The sequence below is a fragment of the Bos grunniens genome, chromosome X, assembly GCF_055505025.1.
Source record: "Bos grunniens cultivar Pamir isolate PY7600 chromosome X, Bosgru_T2T1.0, whole genome shotgun sequence".
In the NCBI taxonomy this organism is placed as follows: Eukaryota; Metazoa; Chordata; class Mammalia; order Artiodactyla; family Bovidae; genus Bos; species Bos grunniens.
Window position 1 is genome coordinate 6,823,285 of NC_141194.1, and position 17,670 is coordinate 6,840,954.

A 17,670-nucleotide genomic window follows, 5' to 3' on the forward strand; every position below is an offset into this window, starting at 1 on the left:
GAGATGTAAGGAAAGTCACTCCCACTGTGAGAGTCACGTCCTCGGGAGACCGGCGGGAACCTGCCGACAGCTGTGGTGGCCTTTTTTGAACCCACAGGCGTCCGCGGTGACCATCTTTGTCTTTCCAGTGCCTCGTTCGATTCTACCGTCCGCCTCTGGGACGTGGAGCGGGGCGTGTGCCTCCACACACTGACCAAGCACCAGGAACCCGTGTACAGCGTGGCCTTCAGCCCCGACGGGAAGTACCTGGCCAGCGGCTCCTTCGACAAGTGTGTGCACATCTGGAACACTCAGGTAAACTCCCTGCATGCCCACCGCCCGGGTCCCCACCAACCCCCCCAGCCCCACACCCAATACAGTCAAGTTCTCACTGACCCATGGGCTTCCCTGATGGCTCAGATGGTAAAGAATCCACCTGCATTGTGGGAGACCCGGGTTTGATCCCTGGGTTGGGAAGATTCTCCTGGAGAAGGGAATGGCAGCCCACTCCAGTGTTCTAGCCTGGAGAATCCCAGGGACAGAGGAGCCTGGCGGGCTACAGTCCGTGGGGTCGCCGAGAGTCGGATACAACTGGGCGACTGACAGTTTGATTTCACTTTCTTGGTGACCCCAGAACCTGAGTTTGCACTCAGGAATGCCTTGCCTCGGACACAGACATAGACACATCCCCAGTTCCCCGGAGGGTCAGAAGCCCACCCAGCACCATCTGCCCCAGGCTCTTTGTGGATGCTGGGTCGCCCCTGCCAGGGACTCGGGTTATTTTTTTTCCGAGCCCTTGGCAGGAAACCTTGCACCCACTGCCTTCCATTGACAGCAGCAGGCATTGCGTGTGGTCCCAGGATGGATGAAGCGGGCACCCCCTTGGTGTGCCCTGAGGCCTGGCAGACACTGATGAACATGCTTTCTCAAGGGAGGTAGTAACGGATGCCACGTTAGCCAGCCTGGGGCCGAGGGTGGTCCACTGAGACCTCGGGCTCCTCCTCTGCGGCCGCCTCATGCAATCGTGCCTTCTTGGCAAATGAGACACGACAGTGGCCCTAATGTGGAGCCAGGCTGACAGCCGCCCATGTGTGTGCTCGGTCGCTCAGGCCTGTCCGACTCTTGCAACCTCATGGACTTATATTATGTAGCCCACCAGGCTCCTCTGTGCACGGGATTCTCCAGGCAAGAATGGTGGAGTTAGGGTAGCCATTCCCTTCTCCAGGGGCATCTTCCTGACCCAGGGATCGAACTCACATCACAGGAGGATGCTTGACTTTCAAAAAAATTGCCATCAATAGCTGGGTTCTGCCTGCCATCAGCAGCTCAGCAAATCATTTTACCCACCCTTTTTTTTGTTTGTTTTTAAATCGGAGGATAATTGCTTTTTTTTACAGCTGATTTCTGCTATGCAGCAAGGCAATCAGCCATATGTATACATATGTCCCCTCCCTCTTGAATCTCCCTCTCCCCACCCATCTTCAAGCCTCCAGGTAATGGCAGAGCACCGAGCTGAGGTCCCTGTGCTGTATATATACAGCAGCTTCCCACATTTTGCATCCTTTTTCTCCCCCACTAAACCATAAAACTCTTTGAGTTATTCTGAGGCTCCCTTGAACACTCAGTGAGACGGAAGCCTGGTTGAAATATAAGCACGTATCCAATCTTGCTGACTTTCTCCTTCCCTCGGGAGGCGTGAGCCTGGCGGAAACCATAGAGGCTGTCTCTCTTGGTGGGCAGCCAAGGGTCATTTAGGCAGGCCCCCCACACTGCAGCTACAGATCTGAGTCACATGTTCCCGCGAGGCCAGAGCTCCTTTAACTGAAAGTTCTATTAGCTTCTGTGGCTTTGCAAGCTTCTGGGCTGACATCCCCAGGTGGGGTCGGTGGGCAGGTGGCCTCGCCAGCGTTCCGCCTCTCGAGTGACTGCGCCCTTGCTTTGCAGAGCGGAAGTCTCGTGCACAGCTACCGAGGCACCGGGGGCATCTTCGAGGTGTGCTGGAATGCCCGGGGCGACAAAGTGGGCGCCAGTGCGTCAGACGGCTCCGTAAGCAGCACCCTGGGGCTTCCCCAGGCAGGAGAGGGGGCGGTGCGGGGAGCAGGGAGGGTTCGGGGAGGGTGGGGTCAACAACGGTCCAGACCCCTGAGACCCACGTAGGAGTACTCCCAGGGCCGTGACAGGCCTTGGAGACGTGTGTTGGTGAAGGAAGCATCTGGGCTGGGCAGTGCTCTGGGAGCGAATGTCTCTTCTTGCTTCCTGAATGATGTGTGTTTTTTTTCCTGGCGGAATTGGTGGTTCTCAGCTGCATCGGTTGCACCCTTGGAGACATTGGAGGTGTCTGGAGGCATTTGGGTTGTTAGTGCTTTTGGGGGGGTGGGTGGGGGGTTGCTGGCACCTGGTGTGGAAACCGGGGCTGCTGCTGGAAGTCTTAGGGTGCTCAGGACCTCCCCCCAACAGCAGAGAAGTGACCACCACATGACAGGTGATGAGGCTGAGCAGTTAACTTGGTCCACCCTTGGCTTCAACCTTTGCGCCCCCACCCAGACCCTCTGGTGATGAAGGCCCAACCTTCCATTCAACAGGTCTCCTGGGTCCCAGTAACCCTCTGCTGGTCCCCTGAGGTGTCTAGCTTTCTGCACTTGGAATTGCCCTGAGATGTAGGACAGGGCGTTGGCTGGCTGGCTGTCAGCCTGCCCCCCGACCCTTACGCGAGCTGTGTGCTCAGGCTTCAGTTGCCATCTGCTCCACCATGTAGGGGTCTGGTCTGTGACACCCACTGACGGCTGTGGCCTAGGCTTGGGTGCTAATGATGTTTAGACACTCACTTGTCCGCTAGAGCTGGTCTGATTGAACCCTCTGGACTGTGTGAATAAAACTTTATTTATAAACAAGTGGACGGCGGGCCGGATTTGGTCCACAGGCCATGTGCCATCCTGTGCTCTTAAGGGCATCTTATGTTGCCTCTCAAGATAACAGGCGCTTTTCTCTCTCCTTCCAGGTGTGCGTGTTAGATCTGCGAAAGTAAACACACACAGAAAAAATATTACAGACACGAGAAGAGAATTCCGACGGACCAGCAGTGGATGTGTGGGGTTGTAGCACTATTCAGACACAATTCCGTCAGCTCCGAAACAGCGCCAACCTGACCTTAGGGAGTGTCCTTTGAGACCAAGTCATCCCTGGCCACTGGAGTTTCTATTTTTTCTTTTTTTCTTTTTTTTCATAACCTCCACCGAGAAGTTTAAAACAGAAAACACACACGCAAGTGCTGTCAAAGGCGGGGAAAAGGAATGGTTTCCACCTGAAACGTCCAGCCCCAGGGGAGCGAGAAGCCACCAGCTTGACTCAGTGCATGGATCAATTGCCACCCAGAACAGGCTCCAATGGTTGAGAGGAACGAAAAAACAGGAAAGGCTGTGCCAAAATGAAAAGAGAAAAAAAAATGCTGTGATAAACCAAAAGGGGAGGAAAAACTCCTCCCGTCAATGGGTTGTTTTTTTTTTTTTTTCCCCCTAAACATTTGGACACTACAGTTAAACTCTCACAAGGATGTTCGAAAGACCAGTTTGTATGGATGAAATGGGTACCTTTGTAATCCCAACAGTTTCTATTTTCTAGAACCTTTGTCCCCGTGGTTTTTCTATGGGCTGGAATCCTGTCGTCTTGGTTGGGGTGGAAGGGTGGTGGAGGCCGGCGGGCCTTGGGTCCAAGGTGGAGACTGTTACTGGGTGTCTTGCTTCTTTGCTGTTGTTTCACCCACCAGAGACACAGCCCCTCTCAGATGCGGTGCTTTCTGGCCTGCATCTTCCCCTCCCCCCTCCCCCATCCCCCTCCCCCTCCCTCATAGTTGCCTCCCATCTTCCAGTCTCAAGGGCACTTTCGGCGCATAATAAGTGCTTTATGTAAGAAGGCAGGGCAAGGGGGACTTTTTACAAGGAGGGGGAAGAAGAAAAAAAAAAATGACTTATAAGAGAAAGAGCCCGGAGTATTTTTGGAGAAGAGAAAAAAGATATTTTTTATGTTAAAACAATTTTAAAATCGTAAAATGGCCATTCAGACACGAGAGCTTTGTGTGATTCCTATTTAACAACAAAAAAAGAAGCCTTTAGGAAGAGACAGGTAGAGGGGTCCCTTCACTTTGAACTTGGTGGAAAGCAGTGAGGGGACTCCGGGTGGGCAGCTCTGGGGTCGGCTTTGGGGCTGGTCTGTGCGGCTGGAGAGGAAGACCCCAGCCCCTTTTCTGCTCCAAGAAGACCTGGACGTTTCTTTCTTCCCAGTGCATTGGACCAGAACAGCGGACAAGGGGGTGCCCTCGAACCCAAGAAGCGTTCCCAGATCCAGCATCGCTGAAGGGGGGCCGTCGGAACCATCCCGCTCGACGACACCAATGCCGCCTTGTTTGAGACTCGTGGGCGTGGGCGGGGGGACCCCCTCCAAACCAGGAGCAGCTCAGCCGAGTCCCTCCAGGGCTGACCGACTGGAGGGGCCTCCGGGACCTCACTGGGTCTCACAGCGACAGAAGTGATTGGAGAGAGGTTTGCAGTCCTGAGGGTGAATTAACAGAGGTAGGGTGTCTCAGTTCACAGGCCATCTTCACAGTTTGCTTCCTCTGGCAGCAGGTCAGGAGAAATTGCCCTTTTTTTTTAAACAATGAATCTTTTTACTGTTTTTAAAAAAAAAAAAAAAAAATTAAAACATGGCTTTGTGTGTCCCTAGGGGAGTTTTCCTTTCCCTTGGATCAGGTAACCTTTGTACTTTTACTGCTGTCCTGACCCCATGCTGACCCAGCTTGTAAATTAGCAGCAGGGCCTCTGGGCTTATCCGTCTTCCCCTGGGGATGGGGCTGGCGGTGGGTAGGTTGGCAGCCCTTGTGTGTTCCAGCAACCAGCCTGGATGGTTTTGGAGGGTGGTGGTATCTGTCCATGGACCCAAAAGCCAACAGTAAGGCATGGCTAGGCCTTTGTGCAGAAGTTGGATTGTCCTGGGAGCAGCCCCAAAGCCAGAGTGCATTCCTCTCTCTCAGCTCACTATCTATCTCCATGGATCTGAGAGTTTTTCAAACCCCCTTGACAGCAGAAGACCAACAGGCACTCTTCACAGGTCAGGCGTGTTCTCAGGCTCTGCTGTATCTAAACACTCAAACTTTCAGAAGGTCAGTGTTTGATTGGCGTCTCCACTCCCACCTTTGAAGATAGCAGACGCCCTCAGGCGTCCACGGATAATCACTGACCCCCCTCACCCCCCCCCAAAATGATTAACTTTGAGATGCAGTTTGCAGAGGTCTAGTTGAACACCATCTGGACCCCTCCCCGAGTGAAAACGTGTCACTGTCCACACAGCATCAGCTGCCCGGGGTCCAGACAAGGTTTGCGTTTGATGAGCCAAATGCTGCTGGAGGGTGGTGAAGGTGGGATTCGATATAAAAGGCTCATGAGAGGATCGTCACGGGGAGGTTGGTACACAGGGTCTCCCAAGTGTTGACGGGGGCCTCCTGGTAAACCTGTACCAGGCTGGAAGTTGCCGGGTTGGAGCCAGGGGCTGTAAAGCCAAGGACACGGACTGGATACCGGGCGTGGTGATGAACTGAAGCTGCTGAGGAAGGCAGAACTGCCCATGAACCATCAGGAAGAGGCCCCGGGATGGGGACCACGAGGAGGAGGCAGCCGGCGCCTCTGAAATCATGCCTGCCCTGAGTCACACCCGCTGCACCCTCTGCCAGCGCTCAGTGGGCGCATCGCTTCGTTAGTGCGAGCGGCTTCTAGACTTCGTGTAGAGCGCTTCGTAGTCCTCAGTGTGCAGATGGGACCTTGGTGCTGAAAGCAGAGAGTAACGCACAGATCCATCCCTGGAATCGTCCACCTTGCCGGGGAGCTCGTTCTGCTCGCTTGCGTGCGCGCACGCACGCACACACACACACGCACGCCCGGGGAAGCGCGTCCGAGCCCACTCCACGGCTACAGAACCGCAATGTTCACTTTGTCTTTCTGAAGAGAGATCTCGGAGCCTAGTGAAGTGCACTTTGTCGGGAGTAAGGGTCTACTTTTTGTTTTGTTTTGTTTTAACCTTTCAGCCTTTTTTTTTTTTTTTTTTTTTCTGATCGTGTTTCCCATCCAATGCAGAGTGTTTTCCTCCCGCCGCTCCCTGAGGTTTGTGAATGTCTGGCTTCTGCGGTTTTTATTGTCTGTGTCAGACGTACAGCCAGATGTCCTGTCCGCATCTTCCAGCTTCTGTTCCATCCACACGGCACCCCTCACCCCGTTCCGTTCTCTCCACCAATGCCCCACTGCAACCCCCACCCTCACACGCTCCCGGAAAGAGAATCACCGTGTGTGTGTGTGTGTGTGTGTGTGTGTGTGTGTGTGTGTGTGAGAGTGTGTGTGAGAATCACCATGTGTGTGTGTGAGAGAGATGGCTCATTTGTTCCAAGAGAGAATCAACAGACCATATTAGGTTATCTTAAATAAATTGCTCTATTTTGATAGAGAACTTTCTGTGTGTACTTTCTTGTTCGTCTGGGGGGCCCACGCTAACTCCGCTGCCTCAAGTCCCCAAGCTCTTGTTTGTTTTTTTCCTCTGGGAGAAATGGGCGGGGGCCGGGGCTGCTTTTACAACCAGTTCGTTGTAAACCAGATGAAGAGACCAGAGGTTGCAGATGCGTTATGATGTGAAAGGCGAGTGTGCTTTTTTTGTGTGTGTAACTAGTTTCATTCTCATTACTTTGTTTCAGGCTGGCAGTTTTAGAAAAGTCAAAAAGCAGATGGATGTTCTCCTGCAGGCAGGCTTGGGTCGCTGGCAGTTTTGAGGTGCAGGATGAATAATAAGAGAAGAACCTGAAGTTGTAGGGATGCTGGTGACCGGGCGCAGCACACGGTTCAGGCAGACACATGCAGACGGTGACCGGTTCCCTTTGAAGCGATGTCCCCCGGGTGATAGGCAGTGTGGAGCTGACACAGAGGTGGCCAGACGAGCTGCATTTGGCCATGCGAGTCACCCCAAAGAGCCCCATGTCCTCCGGCCACAAGCTGACCCTGCATGGGAATCACGCCAGACCTGGGCTGTTGCTTCTGCCCCAGTGTTGCCCGGGGTGCAGACCTGCCTGGTTTTGTTTCTTTTTTTTTTTTTTTTGTAAGCCTTGCCTAGCTGACTGAGGGTGCTTTCACGCAGCGGATCTGGGGTGAATCTCTGAGCACTCCCGAGCCCTGCTGCTGAAGGGTCTGGGATGAGCCATGTCCCGAACCCACCGGGGTGCACGTCGCATGGCGGGACTTAACCACTGTTAAACGAGTGTGTTGGAACTCGGGCTTCCGTAGCTGAAGCAACACGCTGGTAGCTCAGGCACAGCTCCAAGGAGGTCTCTGTGCTGTGACGGAAACTGGGTTGAGACCAGATTGCCTGAGCTTTTACCTAACTTTCATCTCTATGGAACCTTCTGCTGCAGTGATTCTAAAAATATTTGTCCATTGAGAACCCCCTCCCCCTTCCCCAGTTTGATTTGGGAATCTGAGTTTCCACTCACGGAGCAGAGAACTTGTTTGGTTTCTTTTTTTAGGAGCCCACATCTGGGTGATGTTCCTAAAAGGTCTTTGAGGTGTTCATACTCACGGCGAGGGTTCTGTGCACCTGTGGGCGCTGGTGTTGGTCACTGTCAGTGTTGGGAGCCTGCAAATCACTAGTTCACACGCATGGGAAGGCGTGGGCAGCAGATACAGACCTTTACGAAAGACTCAGAATTGGGTGGAATTTTTGTTGTGTTTTCCCCAGCCTGGCTCCCTGTTTCTGCAAAGTGTCTTCATCCATGTGCAAGGTAAGCAAAGTTAACATACAGGTCCACCCGCAGAGCGGCATGGGAAGTTGAGGGGAGGGACACTCCACAGGGGTGGGGGCAGGCAGGAACTGTTAAAAGTGTTACCTTCCCCTGAGCCTTGAAGTTAATAATACTCTGGAGCATGGGAGCTCCTATAAAGGGAAACATTTATGCTTGAGCCGAGTTGCTGAGAGAAACTCCACCAAAACCATGATTGTGAATGAGGAGGTGGGGAATCTTTCCAATAAGGCAATGAGTAGGCTCATTTAAACACTTTGCAAGGCTATATATTTCCAAGGCTTTTCCAGTGGTCATGTATGGATGTGAGAGTTGGACTATAAAGAAAGCTGAGCACCGAAGAATTGATGCTTTTGAACTGTGGTGTTGGAGAAGACTCTTGAGAGTCCCTTGGACTGCAAGGAGATCCAACCAGTCCATCCTGAAGGAGATCAGTCTTGGGTATTCATTGAAAGGACTGATGTTGAAGCTGAAACTCCAATACTTTGGCCACCTCATGCAAAGAGCTGACTCATTGGAAAAGACCCTGGTGATGGGAAAGATTGAGGGCAGGAGGAGAAGGGGATGACAGAGGAAGAGATGGTTGGATGGCATCACCGACTCATGTACATGGGTTTGGGTGGACCCTGGGAGTTGGTGATGGACAGGGAGGCCTGGTGTGCTGCAGTCCACAGGGTTGCAAAGAGACATGACTGAGCAACTGAACTGAACTGAAAGTGAAACTTAGTTGCTTAAGTCGTGTCTGACTCTGCTACCCCGTGGACTGTGTGTAGCCCGCCAGGCTCCTCTGTCCCTGGAGTTCTCCAGGCAAGAATACTGGAGTGGGTTGCCATTTCCTTCTCCAGAGGATCTTCCCAACCCAGGGATCGAACCCAGGTCTTCTGCATTGCAGGCAGATTCTTTACCAGCTGAGCCACTGGACTCTGGCTAACGTAAGCCAGAAAGAATGGCTGAGGAGTATATTGAGCAGCTCTGGGGTATCCCAGGTGTGGGGGACAGTGCAAATAGAACTGGCTAGAGCCAGGCCCAGAATCAGGCCCATGCAGGTAACACAGCACTGGGGTGCTGCCCACAGCTCGATGCCAGACACTGGGCTGACCCCTCAGGGCTCACCCAGGCTGCCTTCCAAAGCAGACATGCAGCTGCCAACCCCTCCCCAGAATTGCTTCTGCACAGCCTATTTCCTTGCGCATCAGCTTCCAACGTTGACTTGGGGCACAAGTCTCATCCGCCACGCCAGACACACTCTAGCTGCAAGGGAGCCTGGGGAAGCCAGCGGCTAGCATCTTTGCTCTAGAATGGGGTTGGAGCTGTGTCTTGCTCGGCAGGGGGAGCCCTCAGAGGAGAGGTCTCGGGGCTTCTCTGATGACTGGGGCAGACAGGATATCGATACAGAGGTTAAGAACCCAGAAAGGCTCAAAAGTCCTTTTTACTGCTGTTGGACACTTTGGGTCAAGGTGGCTGTGAGGTAATAAGTGCAGCTTTAGGAGCGTGCGGCCCTGGGGTACCACGGCCACGGTTGTGGGATGCCCTGAATCCTGTCTGTGGCCCTAGGACTCCAAAAGCACAAATCCAGAAGCAGCTTGGACAGCTTTTCCAGAGTGAGACAAGAGTCCTAATCTTGATGTGAATGAGCATCACACAGCAGAATTGAGGAAACGTTGTGTGCTTGTGCCATAGACTTACCTAGGTGGCTTGTGTCTCCTGTGTGTAGTGTGTACAATATTTTTGTCTCCAAATATGTATATACACATATATGTTTATAATACATAAAGTCTGTAAACAGTCATCCATGCAGATGTGGAGGGCGTCCGTGGATTTTGGTATCTGTGGGGGTCCCAGAACAAACCTCTCATGGGCACCAAAGGACAGCTTTATATTATTATATATGTAAAATTATGGAAAGAGGGAAATATAGGCAATAATCTAAGCAGAGTCAGGTCCTAAGCCCGTATAATCAAAGCTATGGTTTTTCCCATAGTCATGCGTGGATGTGAGAGTTGGATCATACAGAAGGCTGAGTGCTGAAGAATTGATGCTTTTGAACTGTGGTGTTGGAGAAGACTCTTGAGAGTCCCCTGGACTGCAAGAAGATCCAACCAGTCCATCATAAAGCAGATCAGTCCTGGGTGTGCATTGGAAGGACTGATACTAAAGCTCCAATACTTTGGCCACGGGATGCGAAGAACTGACTCCTTGGAAAAGACGCTGATGCTGGCAAAGATTGAGGGCAGGTGGAGAAGGGGACGAGAGGATGAGATGGTTGGATGGCATCACCGGCTGGATGGACATGCCTTTGAGCAAGCTCCAGGAGCTGGTGATGGACAGGGAGGCCTGGCGTGCTGCAGTCCATGGGGTTGCAAAGAATCTGACCTGGCTGAGCCACTGAACGGAACTGAATGGAAGCTTCCCGTAGACTGAATCGCTACCGCTCAACACAGCTGAGGACAGAGCGAAGGCTAACCTGGTGGTCCAAGCCTGCCCTCCTCTGCCCCCTAGTGGTGGGTGAGGAACTTGCTCCCAGGTGCGTCCCCGGTCCCTGCATCATCACTTATCTTACACAAGAGCATTCGCTTAGAGGTGTTATTCAGACAGACCCCAAGTCAGGCTGGGAGCTCAGACACAACTACTTCTTTTTTTTAATTATTGTTATTTATTAACTCTTCCAAGGACCTGGATCTGGCGTTGACATTACAGCCAGATCAGAGAAACGAACGTCCACGGAGACTCCAGACAAGCTGCTGGGCTCCAAGGGAATCTGCCTTTCCTTTCCAAGCACAGGCTCACGGTGGGCCTCTGCATCACACAGAGGCTGCCAGGGAACACTCTGTTAACTGTGATGACAGGAAGATTCAGCTGGGGGGGGACGCTACACCCCGCAGTGTGCTGACTGAAGGGCAAGGGTACCGTCATAAGGGATGAGAACCCTCGCGTCTGAAAATACACACAGGGTCCAGAGCCCTCTGTCTCGTCCTCTCTACGGGGTTCCTTGGACTTTCGGAAGAGAGTCGGGGGCCTTTCCGCCGCGGGACCCGCTTGCGATGTGGATTTCAATGGTGCTGCCGCCGGAACCTGGGGAGGAGGAAAGACTGTCACGGGTCAGTGTCAATGTCCGGGAATGCCTTTCACAACTTGCACGGCCGTATTAAAAAGCGAAAAAAGAAAAATACATAATACGTCCACCTACGCGGGATTAGAGCAAACCCTACAGGATCATCTCGGGCAACTTGACTGATGTCATGACTGTATCCACCCCACTGCCCTTACCCTGAGACACTCTCAGCCAAACCCTGTGGACGCTGCAGAGCAAATGGAAACCGGGCCTGTTGACACCGTGCAGCTTCAGGGCCCTGGGACTTGCGCTAAATCAGGGGTCCCGATATCTCAGTGCTCGGTGGTCCTGGGGGGTGGGGGGTCACTTGGGCAGGGGGCTCCATGGTCACCTGGCCACCACTTGCACAATTCTAGGAAGTACCCGGAGGCCTTCTCTTGGTAAAACTAAGAGTGGCCTTTTCACAGATGATGCCATGTGGCTGGAGGAGGGGGAAGGGTGTGGGGAGCAATCAGTGGAATCAAAGCCAGGCATCACTCGCCAAAACTGTACCCCTAGAGGCCCGTTTAATCCATCCCAATGACACACCTGCCTCTGGAACCTGTGGGAACAGATGTGAAGATTATTCTCTCAGGGCAGAAATACCCAGGCTTGCCTGCTGTTGTGCCAGGTTCTAGGGTGTGTGTGTGTGTGTGTGTGTGTGTGTGTGAGCCATGGAAGACATAGGGAAGGGTGGCCTTTTCAACTGTGCATGAGGCAGGTGACTCCCGTTGCTGAAAACCTCCAAATCCCAAATTCTCTCAACCTATAAACCCTATGGACAGCTGCAGCCTGTTCCCGTCATGACCCTCTGCTCGCTCACAAACTTCAGGCACAGGCTTCTTTATACCCAAGCTCAATCCTGCCACATGGCCTTTGCACATCCCCTTTTCTGCCTATGAAGCTCTCCTGATGTTCTCGTGGCTCACTCCCACACTGCACTCGGGTCTCAACTCAAATGTCACTTCATTCTCAAGGAGGTGTCCTGGACCCCTCGCTAAAACTAGTCTCCTGCCCTCTACGGATATGCCATCGTTCACAGCACTTCCTTTTTCCTTTATTTTTTTAATTTCGATGACGTCCAACATTTTTTTTTTTTTTTTGAGTCGCTTGTGCTTTAAGTGCATTATTTTAAATTATTTCTTTGTAGCTGTGCTGGGCCTGTTGTTGCTATACGTGGGCTTTCTCTAGTTGCCGTAAGTGGGTTTGTCATTGTAGTGGCTTCTGTTGTTGCAGAGCACGGGTTTCAGTATTTGTGGCTCATAGGCTGAGTAGTTGGTGGCACACGGGCTTTATTGCCCCATGGCATGTGGGATCTTCTCGGACCAGGGGTCAGACTGGTGTTCCTTGCATCATAAAGCAAATTCTTAATCACCAGGCCAACAAGAGCGCTTGTAGCATCCCCACGACCACCACATGAAACCCCACGGTGCGCTGCATGGGGAGAGGCGCTGGGAGGGTCCTCCCAGGGCAGGATGAAGATACGTCCGGGGGGCTCTAGGTCAGGGTAGGTCACACCAAGAGTGACGAGCCCACAGAGAGCAGAGGAATTTAGAAGACGGGAGAGGGGGGGAAAGGCTCACGTCAACGGGCATGGACCCTGCAGCCCCATCTCAGGAGAGTCGAGGTTGCCTGTCAAGATGGTGGGAGCAGCTGTTTGGCTGGAGCAGAGAACGCGCTCCTCCTGGAGGCCAGGCAGTCAGTTCAGTTCAGTTGCTCAGTTGTGTCCGACTCTGCGACCCCATGGACTGCAGTCCCAATCTGCAGTTATTTTGGAGCCAAAAAAATAAATAAATGAAGTTTCTCAGTTTCCATTGTTTCCCCATCTATTTGCCATGAAGTGATGGGACCAGATGCCATGATCTTAGTTTTCTGAATGTTGAGAATTAAGCAAACTTTTTCACTATCCTCTTTCACTTTCATTAACAGGCTCTTTAGTTAATTTTCACTTTCTGCCATAAGGGTGGTGTCATCTGTGTATCTGAGCTTATTGATATTTCTCCTGGCAATCTTGATTCTAGCTTGTGCTTCATCCAGCCCAGCGTTTCTCATGATGTACTCTGCATATAAGTTAAATAAGCAGGGCGACAATATACAGCCTTGATGTACTCCTTTTCCTATTTGGAACCAGTTTGTTGTTCCATGTCCAGTTCTAAATGTTGCTTCCTTACCTGCATACAGATTTCTCAGGAGGCAAGTCAGGTGGTCTGGTATTCCCATCTGTTTAAAAATTTTCCACAGTTTGTTATGATTCACACGCTTAAAGGCTTTGGCATAGTCAATAAAGCAAAAGTAGATTTTTTCTGGAACTCTCTTGCTTTTTTGATGATCCAACAGATGTTGGCAATTTGATCTTTGGTTCCTCTGCCTTTTCTAAAACCAGATTGAACATGTGGAAGTTCACAGTTCACGTATTCCTGAAGCCTGGCTTGCAGAATTTTAAGCATCACTTTACTAGCGTGTGAGATGAGTGCAATTGAGCTGTAGTTTGAGCATTCTTTGGCGTTGCCTTTCTTTGGGATTGGAATGAAAACTGACCTTTTCCAGTCCTTTGGCCACTGCTGAGTTTTCCAAATTTGCTGGCATATTGAGTGCAGCACTTTCACAGCGTCATCTTTTAGGATTTGAAACAGCTCAACTGGAGACCAGGCACCAGCTGGGAAGACGACTTCCGGTTCCAAAACCGCATTGCTGCTGGAGGCGCTTCACAAAGGCTTTGATTTCTCACAGGGTCACCCCACACTGTTTACCCTCACATCCTGAGCGCGTGGGAACTTGTGTGCAGTCTCTGTAGTTCTTGCAGAAAGACCATGGCCTGGAGGGTCACACAGTGGCTCGTGATCGAGGTCTCAGCTCAGCACCCACCCTCGTGACCTGACACTCTGGGGCATGCTCCACATCCTGTGGTTTTTTGTTTCTCCTAAGTTCTTGCATCCTTCGCTGTCCCCTCGGGCTCCACAAAGGAGACCGCTTCTTGCCACAACCACTCTGTGAGTCTCAGATGCCAGCACCATTGCAGATGACCCCTGAGCCCCCAAGCCTAGCCCCGCCTGGGCTGAGCTGGCCTGCTGTCTGCACCGAGTGCTTTCCAGCATGTCTGCCTTTCCACGGGTTTCTCGTCTGGTCTTAGCAAATCCAACAAGGCTGTGGTAGGTGTGCACTCATTCTGCATCCATGGCGTGTGAATACCTGAGTGTCCTTGCAGGAAGTGCAGCTGCTGGTGACCTCACAGTGCCCAAGGGCCAGGCTTCCTTCCTAGCAACTCCCGGCAGTGAGCCTTGCAAGTCCAAGCAGGCTCTTGGGAGCCTCCTAGCTCCGTGTAGACCTGCCATTCGGGGAGGCATGTCGTCTCTTGGGCCCTGGGCCATTGTCCTTGGATTCCTTGACATCTCAAAGCCCTAAATTGGCAACCCCAGCCAGGAAGTATGGAGCATAAGCTATAAAGAATGTGTGACACCTAGCCGTGCATCCCCTTCAAGCTGTGGAACCGCCTTCAAGGTTTAGCCAGCCTGACAGATTGGAGGCCCTGGGGTCTATTCACTCCCATACTCCCTGGGCATTGGGAACCCATACCAGGAGTTATGTGGACCGCACATGGGTGGCAGGAAAGAATCTGAGACAACAAGATGCATGAGACAGGATAGAAACGTGGAAGGTAACGGGGAAGCGTGGGAGAGAACAGGGAACTCTGAAGATCAAGGGAAGATTGTGCAAAATAGAACCATGTGTGGGGGGAAAAGAAAGAGGAAACAGGGAGTGGAGGGAAAGACAAGGTATTGTGAGAGTAACAGAATTGCAGAAGAGAAAACTGCAAGAGGGAGACGAGGGATGATGAAGGGAAAAGAGACCTGTGAGAAAGCGCGGCATCCCAGAGAGAAAAAGGAACTTTTGGAGCCACGGAATTGTGTCAGAGGATACAGAGAGATGGGAGAGACAGAATTGTGAGAAAGGGTGCTGTGGGAAAGGACAGGAACTTGAGGGAGAGATACAGGACTGTCAGAACAGAAGATTACAGTGACCAAAAGGTATGCATGAAAGGGTCTGGCTGCTTGCCGCTCAAAAGCCAATAAGCGGGCCAGGTTGGTGGAAAGGAAAAATTTGCTTTGTTTCAGATGCCAGCAACTACAAGGAGGGTGGCAGACGTCTGTCCAAAGGCCAACCCCCCGACAGGCAGAGAGTGAGAGCTTTTAGAGACAAAGTTGCGGTGGGGTGGGGGAGGCGCGTTACACGCAGAAGCAGTACAGTCACCTCTGATAATCCTCTTCACTGACTTCATGGTGCTAAGAGTCAGACACGACTGAGCGACTTCACTTTCACTTTTCACTTTCATGCATTGTGGGAGGAAATGGCAACCAATCCAGTGTTCTTGCCTAGAGAATCCCAGGGACAGGGGAGCCTGGTGGGCTGCCGTCTATGGGGTCGCACAGAGTCGGACACGACTGAAGCGACAGCAGCAGCAGCAGCAGCAAGTCCTGGGTACAGTTGGGTCATCATGTCGTTAACGTTTCCACCTGGTGTGTTTTGGTATCTATAAGACAGCTCACAGGAGGTGGCTCAGAATATTATCTATAGCCCCTTCAGAAAGAACTAAAGGTCCTGGTGTCTGTGTGTTAGTGACTCAGTCATGTCTCTTTGTGACCCCATGGACTGTAGCCCACCAGGCTCCTCTGTCCATGGAATTCTCCAGGCAATAATACTGGAGTGGGTTGCCATTCTGTTCTCCAGGGGATCTTCCCGACCCAGGGATCAAACCCGGGTCTCCTGCCTCGCAGGCAGATTCTTTGCTGTTTGAGCTACAGTGGAAATCTCACTACACTTAATGAGTATATTATTATTATTTGGTCTCCTTTGACTGTTCTCCTTTGTTTTAGCATTTCTCACCTCTGTGATTAAACTGATTGTTTGACTAAACTCCACCCACAGCAGGCAGGCAGAGAACATGACGGAATGGCGGGCGGCAGTGGGCAAGGATCATACAGTCTTACGTTGTTTCGTTACGGGGAAAGCGTGTTGTGGGAGAGACTGGTCGTCGTGAAAAAGAGGGTTAGGGGAGCCCTGGGAGATTTTTGCATAAGAATGAATAATTTGGGGATGAATAGGCAGTTGTGGAAAAGAAAAAAACAAAAATGAGAACAGAAAATCATAGAAGAATAAAATGGCAGAAGAACTGAAATGTGGTCGGGAACAGAACCCTAGGAGATAAAATGGTGATATAAGACTGACCACAGACAGCAAAGAGCTGTGGGAAAGTAAAATTATTCAAAAGAGGAATTCTGGAATGAAACAGAAAGCTGTGGGAAAATGGAGAGTTGTGGGCAGGGCAAGGATTAAGGGGAAGAAAGAAAATTGTGGGAGAAGTGTAGAGTTGGAAAAGACATGGGGTTGGAGAGAGAAGTAGGGAATTACAGGGAAATAGAGCTTTGTGGGAAACACGGGATTGCATGGAGAAAGAGGAAGACTGGAAAAGCAAGGGATTATTGGAAAGATGTGAGGGCTTGGGGGAAATCCTGATTCTTTACAAAGATGCTCCTCGTATTTTGAACTCAAGTTGTCATCAGGAATTATACACAGATCCTCTCACTGTGAACCGCCGCCATAGTCATGAAAGTGAAGTCGCTCAGTTGTGTCTGACTCTTTGCGAACCCGTGGACTGTAGCCCCACTAGGCTCCTCCATCCATGGAATTTTCCAGTCACTAGGTTAGTCCTACGAGCAAATGTAAGTGTTCTATCTCCGCTCAGAAACCTTAACTGGCCTTTTGCTGGCCCCAAGATAAAAATGCAGAATCTGTAAACACTCCTGGACAGATCTCTTCCCCACATGCCTCTCTCCAGCTTCCCACCACCAAACTACATGCAAATTCAGCCTTTATTTATTTATAAGTCTTTATTTCTAAGTTGCCCACGTGATGCTTCTCAGAGACGCTCACACCCCAGCCCCCGCCTCAGCTAAAATAGTGTTGATTGGGTTGCAGGCGCTCAAGGAATATTTGTTCAAATTCAGTTGCCTTTTCTGTTAAGTGGCGAGTACGTGCCAGACACCATGTTAGATGCTTAATGACGAAGGCTCGGTGGAAGCCTGTCGGCCTGGAAGTCAATCCTAAAGTAGCAGATAGAGGCTTAAGGATATGATGAACAGGTCAAGCTTCATCCTAACAGTGCAGACGGGGAGAGGCCTAACCGTACTTACCACTTCGAGTTTGTATCTCTGGGTTTTTCTCTGACATGTAACAGTATTTTCTGTCTTATGAAAGCAAAGTGGCTGGAAAGGAGAAAGGAAACACGCCCGAGATTAAGGCAGCCTTATCTCATTTCCGAGATTACCACTTTATTCGAAAAGGCCCCCGGTTCCTGAGGGTTCTGGCCTCACCATACAGCCTGTGGTATAGACATAGGGGTCTTGTATATGGGAGTCATTCTCTTTGCTGATTTTCACCCACATCTTTAACTGTGGTGTTAGAGAAGACCCTTGAGAGTCCCTTGGACTGCAAGGAGATCCAACCAGTCCATCCTAAAGGAAAGCAGTCTTGACTTCACTTTCACTTTCAAGCTTTAAAGAAACATTATTTGGGCCTTAAACTAATACTTGCACCCTCCACATCAGTTGGCTTAATGGACATAACCCCAGATTAGATGAAAAGTGAAAGTGAAGTCTCTCAGTGGTGTCCGACTCTGCGACCCCACGGACTGTAGCCCACCAGACTCCTCCGTCCATGAGATTCTCCAGGCAGGAGGTTGGAATGGGTTGCCGTTTCCTTCTCCAGGGGAATCTTCCCGACT

The 17,670-nt window shown here is 51.3% G+C and overlaps 2 protein-coding genes across 32 annotated transcripts in view; one reads left to right on the plus strand and one right to left on the minus strand.

Moving 5' to 3' along the window:
* The window catches only part of TBL1X (transducin beta like 1 X-linked), a 252,978-nt gene extending 246,513 nt beyond the window's left edge, over positions 1-6,465 (plus strand). For all 28 annotated transcript variants that reach the window (XM_086387904.1, XM_086387922.1, XM_086387916.1 and 25 more), the window contains 3 exons: positions 129-294; positions 1,924-2,025; positions 2,978-6,465. In XM_086387904.1, the coding sequence (XP_086244030.1) occupies positions 129-294; positions 1,924-2,025; positions 2,978-3,004 (295 nt within the window). In that variant the 3' untranslated portion in view covers positions 3,005-6,465. The remainder of the gene's footprint in view (positions 1-128; positions 295-1,923; positions 2,026-2,977) is intronic.
* Positions 6,466-10,434: 3,969 nt separating this feature from the next.
* Positions 10,435-17,670, minus strand: part of GPR143 (G protein-coupled receptor 143) — a 49,300-nt gene continuing 42,064 nt past the window's right edge. For 2 of the 4 annotated variants that reach the window (XM_086387925.1, XM_086387927.1), the window contains one exon: positions 10,435-10,873. In XM_086387925.1, coding sequence (XP_086244051.1) covers positions 10,779-10,873 — 95 coding nt within the window. In that variant the 3' untranslated portion in view covers positions 10,435-10,778. Of the gene's footprint in view, positions 17,153-17,670 lie in introns of all 4 variants that reach the window. The other 2 variants (XR_015159021.1, XM_086387926.1) reach the window with 2 other exon arrangements.